This window comes from Corvus brachyrhynchos, unplaced genomic scaffold, assembly GCF_000691975.1.
Source record: "Corvus brachyrhynchos isolate BGI_N302 unplaced genomic scaffold, ASM69197v1 scaffold94, whole genome shotgun sequence".
Taxonomy (NCBI): domain Eukaryota; kingdom Metazoa; phylum Chordata; class Aves; order Passeriformes; family Corvidae; genus Corvus; species Corvus brachyrhynchos.
Window position 1 is genome coordinate 10592417 of NW_008238330.1, and position 21115 is coordinate 10613531.

The 21115-nt window shown below is 39.8% G+C and overlaps 1 protein-coding gene across 5 annotated transcripts in view; it reads right to left on the bottom strand.

Moving 5' to 3' along the window:
- TMEM108 (transmembrane protein 108) overlaps positions 1-21115 on the bottom strand; it is a 165235-nt gene that overhangs the window by 67938 nt on the left and 76182 nt on the right. For 4 of the 5 annotated variants that reach the window (XM_017734537.1, XM_017734539.1, XM_017734540.1 and 1 more), the window contains one exon: positions 15898-15979. In XM_017734537.1, the coding sequence (XP_017590026.1) occupies positions 15898-15937 (40 nt within the window). In that variant the 5' untranslated portion in view covers positions 15938-15979. Of the gene's footprint in view, positions 1-13552; positions 13697-15897; positions 15980-21115 lie in introns of those variants that run through there. The other variant, XM_017734535.1, reaches the window with a different exon arrangement.

Here is a 21115-nt window from a genome sequence, read left to right on the forward strand (position 1 = left end):
ACCTGTACTTGCTGAGCCTCCTCTTTACCAAAGTACGGTAAGGATTTTTATCTCAATTTTAACAACTTTTAGAGAAGTTCAGGATATTCAAATATTCTGGATCTTCTCTTCAGCTAGACCTTCCATTCTCTTGTTCAGGCTAAGTATTTGATGTAGTGACTGCCAGCATAGAGAGGGTCACAGAGAAATGGACAGATTCTTTTTTTGAAGGAAGCAGCTTGGGCAGCCACAACTCCACCTAAACTTTGCAGCACTCTCCTCACAGTCTGATTAATTCCTGTTCAAATGCTTGGAAATAAAATTAAAAGAATGAAAACTGCAGGTGCTCCATCACTGCCAGCAGTGTTTTAGAGTACTGCAATCTCAGTATACATTAAAAACAGCCTGAGGGTGCTTTTAGCATACTGACAGAACTAAGCAAAGCTCCCTTAAAAAAGAGACCCATTAATCCCCTCCATCACAGAAATTGGCTTTAGAGAGGAGCCATCACAAATATAATTCCATTCAAAGCTGAGTAAACAGCTAGAAGGCTGCTGACAGGAATACTACAGAAGCATAGCAGTCAGACATACATTTCTGAGGTCTCTCCTTTATCTCATCTCCAAACTGTGCCACGAAGCACTCTTCTTGGGTGAAGACATGCCATCCACAACACAGTTTAGCTTCTGCCTCTTCTGTGAAGGCTGTAGGGAATATAGTTTGGTAGCTTTTCTGTCCTGTCACCAAATACTTGAGAAGTTCTGCAACATCTTTGTGAAATGCATCACAGCGATGTCTTCTCCACGAGACCACAGAACAGCAGGGTGTACACTTCACTCACACGTATCTATCACCTCTATGTCTGTAGAGCACCTAAACAACACGTTCCCAGTCCTCGCTGGGGGTTGTAAAGGCTTTTGGGCTCGAAACAGGAGTACTGAAATTCCACTGCCCTCACCAGAATGTTATTGCAACTGCAAAGTCACTGATGACTCTTTCCATGTCGTGTCCCTTGCTGTTGCAGAGCTTGGAGGTAGCAACCTAAATGTATTATGGGCAAAGCTATGCATCTCCCCTTTTCCTGTTGAACAATCCTACCACATTCCTATGACAGCCAGCAGTGCCAATGTCCTCTACAAAAGAAAATGGGGTAGGAGAAGGGGAAGAAAGCACAAGATTGATGCAGTTCATATGCAAACTTGCCCTAGAGGCAATATCTTGACAACCTACAGAGCCTGATGAGTGTACCAGAGGCTAGTAGATGTGCATAATGCATGTATGGCAGACAGGTTGAAATTCTCTTATGCTGAACAATGGACAATGCATTAAGTAATGGAATAAAAATAAATTAATATTTTAAAACACTGAAATATGTGGCAAATTCAGTAGACTAAGAGGTACCTCTCTCCCTCAGACACATATAGTTCCCAATTCATTATTCTCACAGTTCATTATAAATGACCTGTCAGAAAAATACATCTTCAGTAGTGACCAAAAGCACTATGAATACCAGTGAACCCCGAATGCAGCTACTGATTTTATATATGAAAGTAGCAAAGGTGCTTATGAATGGTGATTTATGTCTTCATTAAAACACTGTCCCTCAAACTAGACCCTGAAATTCATTGAAATTAACAGGGTCTTGAGATTGGAATGCACATTATAAATGAACGCATTTTTGATCTTATGTAATGACAAACACATCTCTACTGGCATCCTAGCTTACCTGCATAAAAGATACTGCCTCTATACTAAAATATATTGGCTTATTCAGAAAAGCAAACATAAGGATGTAAATCTCTAAAGCTCGTTTACCAGAGGCTTCCACAGTGTTCTGCCATAACTCAGAGCAAAGACACCAGTTTTGAATTTTCCAAACTTGAGAAGCTCTCACTTCAGTGTCTTGTTTATTTCAGGGCTGTCAAAGTGAAACCATTGCATCTAATAACTTTATAAAGGCAAAATTTTCTCACTGCCAAATTCATGACTGTTTCCTACTCTTGCACAGATGCACTGTAGAAAACATGTTTTGCTATGAAAAATCAGACACAGATGACTGGCCTCCTGGAACAACTTCATTTTCCTTCTCACTACAGCTTTGAAGTGCAGTGTACTACACTGGTCTGAAAGCAATCTTCCCCACCCTTGCTGGGGGAGCTACCCTTGCCCACTCCACTCTTCTCCTCCTACCTCCAGTAGTAGTTTCCAACGGGATGCCAAAATCGGCAGCTCTGCCAGACTCCTTTCTCTGCACTTCACAAGGAGCACTTGTGCAACAAGAAATTCTAGGCAGGGGTCCTTCTTTGGTGGCTGTAAAGGAGTTATTTCTTTTGGTAACTCTTCCCTGGCTGTAGATGCTGAGCAACAAAATATATGGATCTGCAAGGCTGGGCAGGAGGAAACGTCAGCATGGTTGGCTAGTAGATTTTGTGAGCGTGAGGTGAACAGATGAAGAACTGCTCGACATTGTGAAGCAGGGAGAACTCACCCTCTCTGATATCATGACAGAGGAAACCACACAGGATGAAGAGTCTTTTCTCACACAATTGTCTTACTGCTGACTGTAAAAGAAAAGTTCTTGGTCTCCTCCTCTACCAAGTCTTTTTGGTTTCATTTCACTCATAGCAGAAGAACTTAGGGATGCAAAGGAAAAGCAGAGGACTGAACATGAAACAGTGCTTCATCTGCTGCATTTTTTTAGCTTGCTTTTCTCCACCTGTCTTTTCTACAAACCACACCTACTGATGGAAGCTTCCAAAACAAGAAGACAGCCCCACAGGCAAAACCAAAATATTCCGTTTTCCTCCTTTGCTTCTTTCAGAAGTCTCTTTTATAGAGGCTTCCACTTCTGGTTGTCAGGGGCTCTCGGCAGCAGAAAGGCTGACTGGGTATTGTTATCAAATGTAATTTTTAAAAGTATTTTTTTATGTTTTCCCAAAAATTTATTTGTTTCAACAGCAGAAGATTTACTGTGAGTTTTAGAGTTATGTTCAAAATCCATGAACATGAAGGATACTGAAACTATGCAAAAACGTACTGCTTTCCAAAAGTAACATTAATAATACATTTGTAGGTACTGACATCCACTCTACACTAGTTGAGACAGAGTATGGATGTAGTATATTCACAAGCACTGTGGATAAATCACCTCAATAAATTCTCCATGCTATACTGTAATCTCCAAAAGCTCTCTGACTGGTAAGAATCGGCCTTGCTGATCCGACTGCAGTTCTTCACACAATCTTGTTATTCATCTGGCAGTGACACTTCATGTTGAAACAACCAATGTCTTTATACATCTGTCACCACAAAACAACTTTACTTCACAAAATAATTGGCTGTTTTTTTAAAAAATACTAACACAAACCTGCATTCTTCTGCACATCTCTCCCCTGTGTTCCCCTTCAGCATATCAGATCACACTTTAAAAATATACTTACCTTTGTTCTCAAAAAGGCAGTACTTAAAGCTTTTCAATAGTTTCTACTTAATATTTAAACACAGGAAATAGTTCTGAAATTATCAGTGAAATGGGCACGCTATGTCAGTCCTTCCTTAACAGCAATAAGCATCATATTCTACTCACAACTGAATTTTAGAGAAATACACCTCTGTAAGTTCATTCATTACTTTAAAAATCAACTCTAAGTCCTACTTTGATAATTTAAGTACTGAGGTGACCCAAGTCCTTGGTCTGTGTTTTCTGTTCCCTTGTGGATGCTGTTGCCCAGTACAATCACACATGGATGCATCCTTTGCACTAGATCAGGGGCTCAGTAACAACACGCTGCTGTCAAAATATCACTGAACAAGCACAGAAACTTTTGTCATAGCCTGTTACAATAGGTCTCCAGTCCAAAAAGTGGGACACACAGAGGCAGTCTGCAGACACACCAGGACCATGTGTGATCTCCATTCCTCCATGGATATAAAGCTTGAATCCCTTCAAACCATAGGACAAAAGAGGCTTTACACTTGTCTATGCCATGCTAAAAAGGATCATCTCTGTTAGACCTAAAAATTTCATCTTGAAACACTGAAGACTGAGATTTCCCGGTCTCCCATAATTGATGAGACAGGGAGTAAGAGGGACTCCATCGTATTTTGCTGCATTGTCTGAAAAGCAGAACACAACCTAGAAATTAAAATTTGAGAGTAACGTGTCTCTAGTCCATAAATTTCACATTTGTGGTTAAAGATGGTAAATCCATAATCAAACACCACCTGATTTCCAAACAAGTATTTGGGTTCATTAATTCATTTGGATTCATCTCCTGTCCTCTGACATTTTGAAAGCAGGTACCTGAGGGCGCAGAGAATGTTCCCCCTAGGGGACACATCCCTTTGAGGATTAAATATAGGATTATCCAACCAGAAAATTTAATTTTATAAGACAAGTACTAGGAAACGGATTTCTTTTTTTCATTCACTCTTCACACTTTTTGTAATAACCTGAATATTTCTAAAAATAAAAGCAGAAGGATGGCATAACCAATGCTTGTTAATACAAAAATAATTAGCTTAAATGAGGCACACACTCATATGCACAAAAAATAAGTGGCCCAAGAATTCTTTTGAGAGTTACAATATTTTTAGCCATATGGTATTTCTTATTAATTGTTATAATTACTAAATAAGAGCCAAAAGTATGTTCAGCACTGTATAACACATCCAAATACTGCCAACCCCTAGCCTCAGATGCTTACAGTTCAAAAGATAAGACATACAGTGACAAAAACAAAAGCCCGGGGTATCCTGGATATTAGGAGGTGCTTTTGGCCTTACTCTTCCAGCTGCATCAGCTACATCCCTCCTCTGAGAATGACAAAAATGAGCTCTAAGCCTTTTCTCCTCCACAGAGTCAGAAAAGAAAAAAGGAAGGAAGAAAAAGGGAACATATTTTGAGGCTGAACAAGCCACACTGGCTCTACAACATATTTTGGGCCCTTGGCAATTTATGCTAATTGACTGTAACCCTCAAGCTGTTCTTTCTGTGATAGGGCTGCTCTGGAGCACAGCCAGCCCATGGTCCACAGAAGCACAGGCTGCTGTGCTGAGCTGTGCTGCGCAGCTCTGCGTTGCCACAGAGCCTGTGAACCAGGGGAATGAAGCTGAAAATTTTGACGCAGCACTGAAAACCACTGTGGAAAAGGCACATTACTCTGGCAGAACTGAAGTGCCAGGAGCAGGGAACATTCCACAGGAGGGGACAGTGGCCTGCTCAGGGCTGAGAAGAACTGACAGAAGTCATTAAACGATGTCACCATCTTCTGCAAGAAAAAGGGATCTTTTCCAGATTGGGGAAATACTGGCGAAGACAGGTGCCCTGGAACTGAGAGAAGCTTAATGGCTAGGAGCATTAAGAGATGTTCCCAACAACAATTCAGACCAAGACTTTTCCTCAGAACTTCCTTTCATTTCTGAAACAGATTTTCCTGAAAGAAAGCTAGTCATACACTGTACCTCACTCACCCCAGGTTTTCTTCAGCTCTGTAAACTACAAGGAAAGAGGATCTTCCTTTTTCCTGTAGAAGCCCTTTCTTTGACAATGTACACTAAGCATTGTCTGTTTTATTCTGTCTCCAGTTCATTCCTCTCCACCTCAGAGACTACAGGATTTGTATCTGATTCCCTGTCAGTCACATGCATGCTCAGCAGTGACTCTGAAACTAATGGTCCCAGTGACAAATGTCCCAAGGGCAAGAAAAGATGCACTGCAGTGTGCATAGCTGAGGCCCATGGTACTATTACTCTTATCTTGTAGATGATCTCTCTCATAAAGGATTGCTCTGCACAAAAAAAAAAAAATTAAAAACCTGCTACTGTCAATTCCTAATAAGCTGTAAACACTACTCCATTCTTGCACAGCCTCCTTGTCTGCTCCTGGGAAACAGCCTTGGAGGATCCTTCTTCCCTAAGCACCTAGTGCTCTTTCTCCAGCACAGGCTTCATCCTTAATAACTTTCAGGGTACCTCTGTGCAGTACAGACTGTAATGTGATTAACTTTATGCTTCACAACCTCAGCATTACGAAGTAGGTCCCAGGGCAGGGATTTAACATGAGGCTTTCGGGCATGTACAGAACCTTGATCAGAAAAACAGTTCTTCCTTCCTGAAATGGCACAACAAAACATCTTTGAACTAGGTGAAATGGCTAGGTTCTCTAAGGAAAAAATACTGTCAAACCCCAGCACTACTGAAGTGAACAACAAAAAATGGGAGATGATCCATTCTACCTCCAAGACAAGGCTGAAAGTTCACAGGATTTTAAGCCACTTTCTTTTCTCTCCCTGTGCTTTAAGGCAAACCTAAATCTGTCTATACAAACACAAGTATTTTGCCCTGCAAGCATGCTGCTATTAATTTATCAGGTTTGTTATCTTTACTTTCCTCTCTTTGACATCTTCATTGTGGTGTCTGTATGTTAATTGTTAATGCTCTCAGCAATGAGAAGCTGCAATGGCATAATGAATTTGTAGCCTCTACAGGAGCCAGTGAATATATATATATATAATGCTTTAGAATATACTGCAAAGTCATCATCCTTCCCATGGAATGCTAACTTTAAGAAGCAGTGCCTTTTCCAAATGCATAAAGAATGAGAAACTTCATATTAGAGAACTGAACATCCCTCACAGGCTGTATGCATGGGAATTCCAGCAGCAACAAAGCCATGGGTTTTACAAAATGGATTTATAATGTGGCCAGAAACCATGCTGCTTTTCACAGTTTACACCAAAGCACTGTCACTAATACTCCATGATTCACTCTGGAAGTCACAATAAAATGTGATGTGAGGTCTTCTATAAGTGCACAAAAATTTCAAACTCTTTCAGGGTCTCCTGCAATGACTCACAACTACTGATGACATTGATCATCAATTTATTTAAGACCAATATTCCTCAGGGATGAGAGGGAATTGCTTGTTCCTTTTCTAGCAATAAGGAAGGTCCATGGGTTAAAAATCTTATGAGATAGAGTTTGTTGAGTGGTCTGAACATTTCCTTGTAAGCAATATTTTAGGTTTCCATGCAGAGCAAGCTTTATTCTGCCACAGCACACACATTTCTACTGATGATGGCAGTGGCTTGAAAGATATTTATATGTGCCTGCAGTAGAAAGTAGAGGAACAACAGTCTAATGAATACAGAACAGGCACACAATAAATCCTATCAGCACAAGTGTTTCAATGGGTATGTGAAATACACCTAAAGATTGCAATTACACCTGCAATAAGAAATGGATATATTTACTTTATTATGAATATATTTACTTTATAATGAGGAATATCCAGCCATCTCTCTACCCATCCCTGCTGTATTGCTTCCTTCCACGTGCCTTCTTTTTTTTTTCCCTTTCCTTTCAACTTGGTCTTAGAAAGCACTGAATGATACTCATCAATTCTGAAGCAAAATATTTATGCTCTGCATAGTACTACATAGATTTGAAACAAAGTCTGCTCCCTTACATTTGAGGAAAAGGGATCAGATTTTCCAAAATATCTTGGCACTCTGTATTAGAGAGACGTGCATTGTGCACTTCTTCAAGGCACCTGCAGAAGTCTCCTGCTCTAGCCACCAGGAAGAAAGCAGGTTAATCTACTTAGGTACTTCGGAAAATTCACTGAGAGCCAAAATCAGTTATTAAGTATTTGCTGATTTGGAAAACCTGGCCTCAGAAATCCTGTCCTTGGCCCTGGATATGACCAGGAGCCTGGTCTTGAGCAAAAGGAATAGTTCGGTAATGGGAAAGCCGGCAGGGCTACACTGCACTACTCCTTCAAAACCTGAAGTGGTGGTTCCTCGTGGGAAATCGTGATGCACATTATGAGATACCAGCCAGTGTGGAGGCCCAGCATCTCCACCCCAAGGAATCATGGCCTCAGTGTTGTGGTTCCCTTGCCTTCTCTAGCAGAAGGGCTGTGACTGGCTATAAACTTTCTCTCCTCATTTCCAGAACCTTTAAGTTACTATAGCAGGGGTAGAGTATTTTACCTGCTAAGGTGACTTTTAAAACATCTTGTGTATGACATATAACAAATACCTTCCTCTTATCCAAGAATAATAGGGGGAATAAACTCATGTGAAATGAGACTGTGACTTTTCCCAGACCTTGGGAGCACATCCTGCCCTTGAGGTTTCAGGCATTAGAGGATATACATAGTTTAAACCAGTAACGTATTACAAAACAATACATTCATACTAATTATGTACAAGGCCTTGATTTGCCAAGGAAGTTTTGCCCGTCTTCAAATAAAGACCAGACAGATGCACTGCCTCTAGAAGGAAAGACTTTGTTCCAAAGGATAACTTGGATGATGTTTCACACCAAGTTTTTTCACAGGTAGAGTTTTGAAGTCTTTCATTGAGTTGAATGTGCTTAAGTTTTGGTATAATCTCAAGTTCTTTGGAAAATCTGTAGCACCACAGAGGACATCCATATATTTTCTATTTAGAGAAGGGACAGGGACAGTACCCATCGCATGCTGTCTAACTGGGTGGCATTTTGGTGTATGTGTATTTGTTCTGAACTGTTTCCACTGCCTGCAATGAGCCTGGTTTCACAAGTAAATTATTTACACAGCCTGCAGTGAGCTACAATGGACACACACACGAGCAATTGAAGCTGCCATAACATCCACAGTTATGTCTTTCCTGCTCAAAAATAACAGAATGTAGCATGCCAAGGGGTGCCTGGAGGGAGAAAAGATCAAAGACGTTGCAAGAAGTTAAAGACACTTAACTTATACAAGTTTCAGCACCTAAACATGGCAGGGGTTAAATATTGCTGCGTTACTGATACCAGTGGTACAAATTGTGGCGCAGGGCAGTTCTCACACCGGGGGAATATCAAATAACAATGTATCAGAGTATCTAACAGCAGTTTTTTCTGTCTTTCCCACAGGAACACTCTCATAGGCATTGGATAATTCATGGCCATTAGACACCGGTGAGCCCATGTTGACTTATAAATTTTCTTATTTCAGATTGTTGGAATGTAGTGCAGTAGCAATCCAAGCCCAAGGCTAGTGGCTGCTGTAGGAGCAGTCTGGCTGGGGCTAACAACTCAATTTACATATTTAACTGTCTTTGCTGAATCACGCCTCGATTGCAAAATTGTCAGAAACCATAAAATGTTTCTTAGGCACAGCCAGGAAGAAAAGAAGGCTTTGGGGAAAGAAGTAGATGTTTGACAGGATATTTTTGTTCTATGTTGCAACATATCAAAGCAAGCTGGGAACATGAAGGCTGGAAATAAAATCCCAATCCTACTAATGTCAATGAGAGCTTTGCCACTGAACTCAACAGGACCCATATTTCATGGTTGCTAGGCCTGCACATCAGCAGCATTTCTTCCTCCACTTGACGCTGAGTCTCAAAACACACACGTGAAATTGCACAGGCTGCTGTCTTTGTTCCTGAAGTTTCATTTCTGTTAGAGATGGATGAATAGTCTTTTGAAAGGGAAAATAGAGGGAAGTCACATTTCTGCTCCTGCCTATTCACTCTCCCTCTAAACCATCTCTCTCAAAGCTTGAGGGAAACAGTACTGAATCTAAAATAGATCAGACAGATACGTTGTCATACAATGTGAATCAGTTCAGGTCCAAACCACAAATAATTCACAACATAAGATGGAAATAATATTGTAGGTTCATACTGGATTATCGTTTTAACAAGGTGGTAAGGAATTTTAAAACCAAATCCGTCCAGCACTTTCACATTTGGCTAAGCATACGTATTTATATGTATTTATTTAATATTCCTTGGTTTTCTAGCATACTGATCATGGACATTGTTACCAGAATGTCACACAACTGGTGTGTGAATGCTTGATGAATATAAACACTGTGAGAGATCCGTGCTCTCATTAATTTTGAAAAATCCAGAGGGTTCTAGTGCAAATAGCACCAGTATAAGTATAAAATTGAAGGTGCTTAATGCCAAGAACATACTCAGACTATCAAATGATATGTGCAAAGGCACGAATTGCTTGTTTGCAAATAGAAAGAGCAAATATAATAATGTAACTGCCTGTTGGCTTTTTATCCCAAATTCAGTGTCAAGGACCTAAACCATGACCTGAAATTCTACAGCCCCAGGCCTATTACACATCTTTCTGTGTTTCAGCAAAGCTGCAAGAAAATTGGAGAACTTTACACAATATGTTAGTTGTTTGTGTTGTTATGTCCTAAATTTGTATCTGCTCTTGGCAAAACAAGGCAGAACATCCCCACCCCACAGATGTACCTCAAACTTGTTAAAGAGTTCACGCTATCTGTGAAATCCTACCAAAACTGCAATGCCTTTAAGGGCAGGAATGTTCATGGAAACAGCATATTTAAAATAAATACTGCAAACTATTAATGGGAACAATCTCACTTTTGAATGGCAAGAGCCATCCGATTCACAGAGTTGTGCTTATTCACACAGCAAGCAGGAATCCTCCTTCTTATGTGTGTGTGCAGCTGAAATCTCACTAAAGGGCACATCAAAGACACTGGAGCCTACATCTGATAAGAAAATGTATATTCCATTTAGTTTCTTTATAAGGTGCATTGCTTTGCTTTTAGAATCCTCTTTAAAAAGGATTGTGTCCTCTGTTTTCCAGGACACAACCGCAAAATGGAAGGTTGCAGCTTCTTTCAAGAAGGCAATTTTTGCTGAGAAACTGAAGCAACAACCTTTAATTGAATTCTGGGAAAAGGAAGTGTTGAGGGACTGCTTGCTGTGAGCTGCCCGATGGGCAGGCTGTTACCAAGCCACGTGACTCTCAAATACCAATGCCTCAGCCCAGTGAGTATCCCAAAAAGCTTTGTACATGATACACTGCATAGCCAGAGGCTGTTTACCTTTCTAATTTTTAAGCAAACTAGATGGAATCTGTTGCTGGATAACTACTCCCTGCTGCTGTCTTTGCTCAACCTAATACCTGCCAGTCTAACAGAACACAACAAAAATGCTGGATTTTTTTCTCTCTGTTGAGTTCTAGTGAATGATAGACGACACTCTCTGCTGATGTGTATCAAGTGATCCCTAGTACCTTTAAGCTCATGTCAGCTGTACATTTCTAGCATGTGGATTAATTATACATGGCTTGTGCAAGCTGAGAGCCCTCTGTGGAAGCAAGCAGGCTCATCTGCAGTAAGGACACAGCACCTAATGGTCACAGGATCAGAGGGTTTGATGGGAGCTTTTGAAATCATCTAGATGACCTCTGTCTCCCGTGAGAGATGTTTCTTTTTCCATTCGGTGCTTCAGTGCCAGACTTAAATCCTCCTGACTAGCCTGTTCTAGGGTTTCAATATCTTACCTGCTAAAGCATTTTTGCCTGATGCCTCATGTCAAGCTACCTCCTCTATAAATCCATTTCTTCATGTCTCATCTACTACTCTGGGCAGAGAACAGGTTATTCTCCTGCATCTGGCAGCAGTGTTTCTTGTACCGTTACCATGCCTCTTCACTTGCTCTAAACGAGCCATGAGTAATTGTATAAACGAGCCATCAGTGCATACAATCTTATTAATAACATGTAATTATTCACAGACAGCACTTGGCAACAGAAAGAAAAGCTGGTGGGTGCGGGTTCCTATCAGAGGCAAGAGGCATTAGGAGGTAATGATGCTCAACACCTCTCAGAAGGTACTTAGAACTGGGTCTTCTCTAATACAGGAATTTGACAAACTCAATTGCTTATCAAATATTTGCGAGAAGAGGGATGAGCCCCTGGACTTGTTTCAGACTGGAATGGAGTGCAGGCTTGTGTTAACCCTTTCTACGGGGTGAACTTCACTGCAAAGACTTGACTGAAAGGCAGTCAGGCTGCCAGTTAACACTGGGGAAGGAGAGCAAGGGGATACAAGACTTATGACAGCCTGTGTTATAAGGCACAGCCACTTTTGAGCCATTTTTGCTCATTTTATTACAGAGAGTGGTACATGCTTGCAAATAGAAAACTCTTTCTATAGATATTACTAGGCATCGTGCCAGGCTTCTGAGATGAAAGAGTGATACTTGGGAACACATTAAGTGATAATGACATGAAGAAGCACTCAGATGGGCGTTTATTTCAAATGCCATGGTGACAGGTCCTCACACAGACCCTAGTGCTGGAAGTAAACAGAAAATAAAAGTCCTTGCATTTTTTCAGGAAAATAAATGCCTGAGGAAGAAAGTCCTATATACAGGTTGTGCACCAAGAGCTCCACCAGTTACCTGTCCCCACATTTTTCTCTAGCTTACATGCAACTTGGAAGCTCTGAGTGAACAGTGCACGCATGGCAAATTACAATGTGCAAGTTTTATTACAGAAAATGCAGACATATTGTGGCTCATGCTGTAGGACTTAAATCATCACATTAGGTCTTTATAAAAAATGGAGATTGCTCAGCCTCATGGGAAAGGCATTTGCATCTTCATCATTAGAGAGGCAACAAACTTCATCCATAAAGATGTGCCTAGAACAAATGGCAGCAAATTGTGGACACATGTTTTGCTTTAATTGGTCCTCATCAACTCAATCTAGCTAGTGACTTCAAAGAGCTCTTACTAAGAAACCTCTTCCAAATTTTTTGTTTTATTCTTTTTCTGTTTTTTTTTCTTTTAATGTCTTAAGAGATTTCAGATTAAATAGAATCTTTGAAGATACAGTATGAAAGCATTACTTCTTTATAGTTTTACATCACATGTTTAATTACTTATTCATAAATTATGAATGACTAGAGGTAAGGTAGCATTGCCTGGAGCCCCTGTCCTGGGCCAAGTGTAGTGCTACAATTTTTACAAACTCTACCTCTTGGCAGCTGGGATCAGATTCAAGCCAGCTACAACTCTATTCAAAAGAGCAGCTGCTGCTGGTGCCATTTTCACATGCTATTCTTGATCAGCATGAATGGATGGAATGTGCTCTTTTTGGAAAGCACAGCAAAAGAATATGGATGGCAATAGAATGCTTACATAACTCATGTGAAATTCACCAAAAAACCCAGACATAACCTACAATCAAAATATTATTTATCTATGGGTCTGATTTTCAAAAATACAGCTAACAAATCCCACTGTTTGAAAATCAAACCAATATCTACATAAGTCTTTTCTTTCAGCCCCAAAGCCAAGAACTCCTCTAGAGTACAAGAGTCCTACTGTCTCAGACACTGCACAAACACAGCTGAACACAGCACAAATTAACAGAGGTGGAAAAGAATTCACAGATGAGTGTAGCCACTACTGGCCCAGTAGCACAGCTGGGACTCAAGCAAAATGTGACAAGCCTCATAACAACACACCAGTTTGGAGGTGAAACTGCTTCTTCCTACATTTCTTTACCACACGCACATCCACAAGCACACACAGAGTCTTGTCTCTCCAGCTGATCACTGTTTCTACAAAAAACACCAAAACTTTGTTCCAGCTGTCCTAGATTTTCTCTATTTATTTATGCCCTATGTACATATTTGCAAGAATGCATACATAGGGCACTTCTCCCTGTAGCCTTGAACCTCAATCACTCACTCATGTCACAGCAGACAAGATGAAAACACTGCCACGTTGTCAAGGCAGCACCACAGACCCACTTGTTGCAGTTGCAGATGAGGAAGGCGGGCAGGCGGAAGACATTGGTGAATCAGTCCAAAGCAGAATATCCTCTTTTGATTCTTTCTCTGAAGGTTTGCTTTTTCTTCAGCTGTATAGTAGCAGCAATTTTCCTCTTTTGTCCAAATGAAAAAAATAAGGCCATGCTGCAGGCCCTTCTTATACCATAAAGAACAGTTACAGGAAACATGTTAAAGTAATTTCCTCTTCCTTGGACGGAATGCACTCTCTTGGAGTTTGTTTTTAGCACTGTGATGTAACTGGGGAAAAAGTGAGCTTAGGTAACACACCTCAGTGCATCTAAAAGAAAGTCGATATAATAGAAATTAAGTAACTTGGGGGATCTTGCCATAGGCCTTTTATAAACCAACCAGCCAAAAAGCTCATTCCAGATGCCCAAAATATATAGCTTATATAGCTACAGTTGCTGCATTTGTTAATGAAAACTACATTTATTACATATTTTTGTTGCACTCATAAATTAAATAAATAAAGAAATAAAGCAGTTTCTTTATCTCTCATTAGAAGTAGTAAGTTCAGAATCCATCTTTTCACATTATATCACAGAGTTGACAACATTTTTGCACAGTCATACTGCATATATATGTGTGTGTGTATATACACATACACAGTTTTCTCAATTTTTCCCTCTTTATTATCAGTGTTCCTCTATTTGCCACCTATCTCTTAAACATGTTACCCTGAAAAATACAGTTTAAAGCAGCAGGGATGACAAAGGGAAATGCTGCCAAGCAGGAAAGCATGGTACCAAAAAAAAATTAAAATAGTTACAGAAAGACTCAACACTGTAATAGGTTGGATGAAGAGTATACCCTCCTTTTCCCTATGTGTTGGTAGAAATGTATTTATACAGTTCTGCTTCATATTTTCTTTACAAAGAACCTAATGTTGGTCCAGCAACAAGCTGGTTTTAGAATTAAATCACATTTCAACATGGCAAATGGATGCAGCAAAGTATTCTGGGTCCTTAGCTATGGTAAAAATATCACAGCTCCCACTGCTCTCAGTGGGTTTCTGGTTAAAATTCTGCTTGAGGAGCTCTTCCTACATTGCACTCCAGCCAGGCACGAAATCTCTGGGAACCAAAGGTGTGCTGCTGGGCAGGTCATGTAGGCACATCTGGCCTAGCTTTATGCTCAAGCAAGATAGCTTTGGGTGCACCTCTGGAGACTTCCCTCTAAGGTCATGAGGACACAGCTCTGTTTCTCCTATGTCATAGGAGAAACTGTAAATAGGAATAGGAACACCAACCAACCTAGCAAAGCAAAAGAAATCTCACACTATACTCTGATGACAACGAGTAAAGATATGATAGTAACCAGATTTCTGTAACAGTCCACAAACTACTCCTTAGAGTTAATTTTCACACACTCCAAACTAACAGTCCTTCCATTGCTCATTCCATGCATACTAAGCATGTTTTCCTGGTTTTTCTCTTGCTTGGGCCCGAATAAGGGAAATCCATACAAAATTGTCTATGAAAACGTGTATATTGGAGAGAGACATTCTGCCAAATTGAAGTGACAACATTAAAAATCTCATTTTTTTTTCATTTTTACTGGAAATTAGCAATTTCCCTTGAGAAACATTAGAGCAAGTAGCTATATTTTGTCTAGTCCTACTTTATTTAATCTCTACAACTTTGAAAAAAAGTTGTTGCTTATGATGCTTGCACTGAGAATTTTCAGTTTACAGAACAACAGTCAATACTGTTTTACACCTAAAACCTTCCCTTACTTCCATGAACAGGGGAGCCAGACCCTGTCTACACAGTCTAAATTCCATCTGATGTTTTTGCTGGACTTTCATACTGGATGGACTCTTTAGAAAGCCAAATCTTAGGAATAAAAAGAAATTTGTCATCTCAGGAAGTGGCACAGAATTTAGGTCTGTGTGAGTCTAGATTTTTCCTCACTCATACATCTTTTATTGAGTGGCAACCACCAGAAATGCAAAGTGGGATGGATCCCTCTTGCAAAAATGTCGCATTATTTCTTCCAGCCACCATCCTCTGTACCTACATCTCATTTTTCTGAGGGTGTTCACAGTTACAAGACATAGCAAATAAATTTTAATCTTGTACAAAGCTCTGCAGAATCAGCTGATCCTTCAACTCATTTTTTTAATACATCTCCCAATATCTCAGACAACAGGGTAATTTAACTTCCATATGGTTCCTCCAGGTACCTGAAGCAAGACACATGGTTAAGTACTTCCTTGAATTGTGCCCTGCATAAATATTACTATCTTACGTAAGAATTTGAATAGTTCCCTTCTTACAGAATAAAAATTAATATTTACTTACTAAACAGTTGGCAATAGAGGACCTGTAAGCTTCTCTTCATGGTATCATGTGGTCCTGCTGGTCTGCCAGTTTATTCATGATTCTGTCAAAAAAAATCAAGAGAAGGAGAAAATTATGTATGAAAAATATAGGTTGCCTTGATGTACCTGTTCATTACAAAGTAAGATGAAGCTTCACAGGAAAATTGTATTGATAAGCAATGGGAAATTGCCTAATTGCACTTTGCTTCTTTAGCCATGCTCTCCAAGAGCTTGGCAGGGACGGATAGAGTTATGGCCAAACGGGAAAATTTCTCAAGAGTATACAAAATAAACACACTGAAAATCACTTTCATGTCGTGCTTATGGCTTGATAAAATTAATTTTATAGGAGTCTTTTTCATTTGCAGAAAGAGTCCTCAGCGGAGAAGCAAACGCAAGATGCAAACACCACCAGGCCACTGTGCTGGGCACATGGGGCTGTAGTTTTCTCCCTGAGCCTCCTCTTTTCACATCCCTCAAGAAGTACAAGTAGAAAGCCCACCCCCTCCTTCCCCAATGAAAATTTCAGTGGTGCCAGCATGGAGGAGATCTCATACTCTGCTGAAATGGTAGCACAGAGGACAGCTTTGTCCTGGCATTTTTAGCTTCATGTTAGTCAGCTGTTGCAGGTCATATCCCTTCCTGATATATCCCACCAGCTACCTGGGCTGGAGAACCTTCTCTGTGTCTTTAGACATTTTCTGTTTCTCCTAAACAGAACTGTCTTGGTGTAGAAAGGGATCTCATAATTCTTGCACCTGCTGTCTGAAAATGCTACGTGGCAAAAATATGTGACCACCCTACCTCCCTGCCTTTGACCACTTGGGGAGTAACTAGTAACATGTTATGTGTCCTCAGATGGTATTTTCAAATACTTGACATGGATATTTTTTCACTTTGGCTTAAAAAATATTATGAAAAAATAAATCCCAATCATGCTGATATTAATTATTCACACTGTGAGGAAAACAAATGCATAAATCAGAAGTGAAAAGCAAATGTGGTCCCAAAGCACTGCTGTGAGTAATGTCGCACTGAGTACCCAAAGACAACACAGCATTTAAGCTCTTTTTTCCAGAAAAATGAATTTGCTAAACATTCAAAACAACCTCTGAAAAGCAGGACACTGAGATCACCTTCCTGAAAGGTCCCTGGTCAACATTAAATAAAATGTAGTATCCTCTATCTTTCAATTCAACACAGTTTCATCTTCTGAACTCCTAGGGACATTTCTGAGTCATTTCAGAGCTTACTTAAAATGCAACCTTGAAGACATAAGATAACCAAGTCAAACCAATGAATAACACCTTTGAACTTTATAAATGCTGCAGAGTTTGTGAAAAAAGAACTATGTTTGACTTTTATGTGGAAACTCAAAATGATCATGACTTTTTAGCCTGTAACAAAAGATGCATGGGTTTTGTTAAGTTAGTCCACACGGAAATTTATGCACACAAATGCTGTGTGTTTGGATTCTCCGACACTTTCCATTTAAAACTGGACCTTAAAAACATCTCAGTAACTTGCAGAAATGCCAGTAGTTGCTAGGTGTTTTCTCCTTAATAGAAGCAATCACCTGTAAATTATCTTCCAATTTTTAATTAGAATCAATGTTAGATTCATGCCATAGTTTTCTCATGGAAGCTTGCTGAGGGACTTCTTTTGCCCTTTTTTCTTTATGGTTTACCAAATGACAAACCAGATGTAGTAAAAAAACCTCAGTCCTTATGCATAAACAGACATCACATAGCCTATTACAGCACTCTTCAAAGAAGCATATACAAAAGGTCTGTGTTTAGCAGCCACTAAGATATTAATAAAAATACATGCAGGAAGAGAAAAAAACCATATAAGCCACCAGCAGTGTAGCTACCTGTAAGAGACGGTCCGAAAATCCCTCATCTGCCTCACGATCATCGCCGAAGACAGAGACTGAACACAGCAGTCCTGGCCTGGCTGAGGTGGGATTGTCTGCCAAGTGTTGCCTACGGGTGTGCCCACTGGGAACTGGTACGCATTCCTGAGGAAAATTAGTGCAGGTCACAATGGACTGTGCCGTTCTTGCTGCCCAGGCGGGAAGGACTGCGCTGAAGCGGAAAGGAACGACCTGTCCTGTACACCTCTCCGGTACACCTGTCTTGTACGTCTGTCCTGTACCTGTTTCCCAAAGCAACGAACCCCATAACAATGGCTGTAGATTCCCCAACCTCTTGGCCAGATGCCCCTCGCTTCGGAAAAGGACTATAAAGGGACCTTCTAAAATAACCGAGTCGGAGATCTCCCCACGGAAGGAAGACGAATCTATTGGCGGAAGACCACGAGGACTTCGTCTCATCCGTTGGTAGCTATTGCCCCTCTTTTCCCTCTCTCTCTCTCTCTCTCTCTCTCTCTTACTCTCTTCTATCGCATTACTGTGTTGTGGGCACTTAATAAAGGTGCACTGCTTTGATTAAAACTGAAATCTCTTGTGTCCTTTTACACTCTGAGATCGATAAACGAACCATCACGACCCCCGCTTGCATTAGCGGATCGTGACACTACCATATACCCAAGTACTCTTACAAAGTACAAATAAATTGTGTTAAAACAGGATTTACAAGCACTAACCCATCTGAAGTCATAAAAATACAATGGAAAAAAGGGAAAATCTGAAATTGCAACCCTAAATGGACATTATTGGCTTTGTATAATTTGAACTATGCTTGGCAATGTTGACGTGATGCAGTTCTTGGCTGTGAACCACAATTTTTTTTTGTATTTCTCTTCCATCTCCATATTAATGCTACCCATAATAAATAAAGGTATTTACTTATAAATTCTGGTATTGTGGTTAAAATAAATTGTATGCTTTTGTATATATCTTTATTTAGACCGGTAATTTAACTTGTGCTAAGAAATATGAACTAGTGTGCATATGGGGAAAGAAACAAAGGTTGTCACTGAAAAACTTGAATTATGTTCTTCTGTTGGTTTCAGTTAGAAGATTTACACTTTTGACCACGTGGCCATAAATTTATACATAGAGAACTCAGTGAACATACGTAAATGAAATGTTGCCATTAATTTACAATGTCTCAATTTCTTCCAAGTCCTTAGTGTGATTTGGGCATAATAGAAGAGAACATTTCAGTCAGAAGGGACCCACACTGATCATCTAGTTCAACTAATTTGTATTTAAACGTATGGAAAACACTGCAATTAAGCTTTCCACAGTTTTGATACCTTATTTCTTGTATACAGGAAATATATGAAAAACAAGGATTTGTTTTACTTTCAGGCAAGAGACATCTAATAAGATTTATTTGTATAACTTTGGAATCCCAGGAACACCAATGATGGTTTGCCAAAGGCAGAGACTGCTTGCAATGATTATCAAGGCTGCACAAAATTGAGGCAGAAGAACCAGCCCTTTAAGTCCCTGAATCAAGACCTGACTTGAGAACAGAGGAACCACTGCTGCACCCACCCAGGTGAAAGCTCCAGCAAGCCCATTACCCTAACTTTAACATGAGCTGCAAGCAGGACAGCAGGGAAATAATTTGTGAAACAGCCTCGGTGCAAGGTAGTCTTTACACCCTGATTTAGCTTGTTCTCTCTCTAGCAACCCTGAATGGAATAAATTACCTAAGGTGCCATATTTTTTTAACTTGAAAATGATTATTCCTTACTTATCTCTTCCAGTTCATACAATTTTAGTCGTTCATTACATCATTTAGAATCTCTTTTTCAAGCTGAGGAATTCCTGTCTTTTTGCTTCTTTCATAAACAAGATATACCTTATGTCTGATAACTACCATGCCTTAAGCTGAACATATCCATTCCAGTTCAGATCTGAGGAGTAGGGAACAAAATCGCATGCAGCCACCCAAACTTGAGTGTGTACTGGAGTTTTATATTGCAGTGATATTTCCTGTTTCCTCTCTACTCTCTTTCCAGTTGTGCCTACAATTCTCTTTGTCTTCATGAGCTCCACTCCACTGTTTTATAGAGTTGACTGCTGAGTAACAATAACTCACCTGAAGTCTATCCTCAGGTATTTAGAGCTAGGACTAATTTTTGCCTGTGGATGGGACTTTGAAATTGTCATCACAGAATTTCATCTGCCATTTTTACCATGCAATCATTTACTACCTTGACTTTTCTGAGAGATAGCAACGAAGAGCTGAATTGCTGTCATTATTATTAATATTATTACACTACAAATCTATACCTATAGGATATAAGGACTTCTGAAGTTGCCACAGTCTCTAAAATAATACCTTCCAATCACGGCAATTCTTTTGTACCTCTAAGAAGACAAAGCAAAGTCTCATGGTCAGACATTTCAATAGCTGCACAGGAAACCTCCTTTCCGAGTATCAACCTATGTCCAGCCATCACAATACTCTCGCATGGCCCTGCAGGCGCATCTAATCCAAAAATTCTTTCCCTGGATTTTGGAGTCTTTATCTTATGAAAATCTTTTGCAGGTCTCCTGTGATAAATACATTTATTTATCACAATCAAGAAAGGTTACAGATTGAGTGGCTGGTAGCTGAGAGTGCCCTAGTTCACCAACCCGTGTTCTCTTAGGTATGCAAGTATGTAATTTTAGGCACTGACAGATTAGCAAAGTTGTGCATATGCAGATGGAAAATGCAGACACACAGCCAGCTCCTGACTTTGGGCAGTTTAATTTAAAACCAGAGTAACACCACCTGTTTAAATACACAAACTGTCACTTACAAGAAAAAAAAAAAAGGATGAGTAGAAACAGAAGTGGTCTTGGAAAAAAATTTAGTTGGAAAATGCATGCTAAACTTCAATAATCCAAAATCTAATGTGAGTCTCTGAGTTTTGTATCAATTTCATACTCCTCACTCATTTCTCCAACTCTTCCCTGAGGTTTTTTGGGAGCAGACTTCTCCACATTATTAATTTTGAAACATACTGAGTTTTAATGTTCAAGAAGCCATTCTGAGTATTTGAGGGAATTATCTGATACAAATATACCTGATCCTTGAGATTTTTTTTTTTTTTAAAGTATTCTAAACTTAATTTCCTAGATTTTGGTCTCCACGTGAATGGGCATGCTCCCAATTGCTCTGAACTCCCTCTGAAAACCAGGAAATAAAGGTGTAATTAGGACTTTCACTCCAGTTCTATACTGCAAGTCATATTGGTGTACCTACTGACATACTTTGAAACAAAGTAATAAA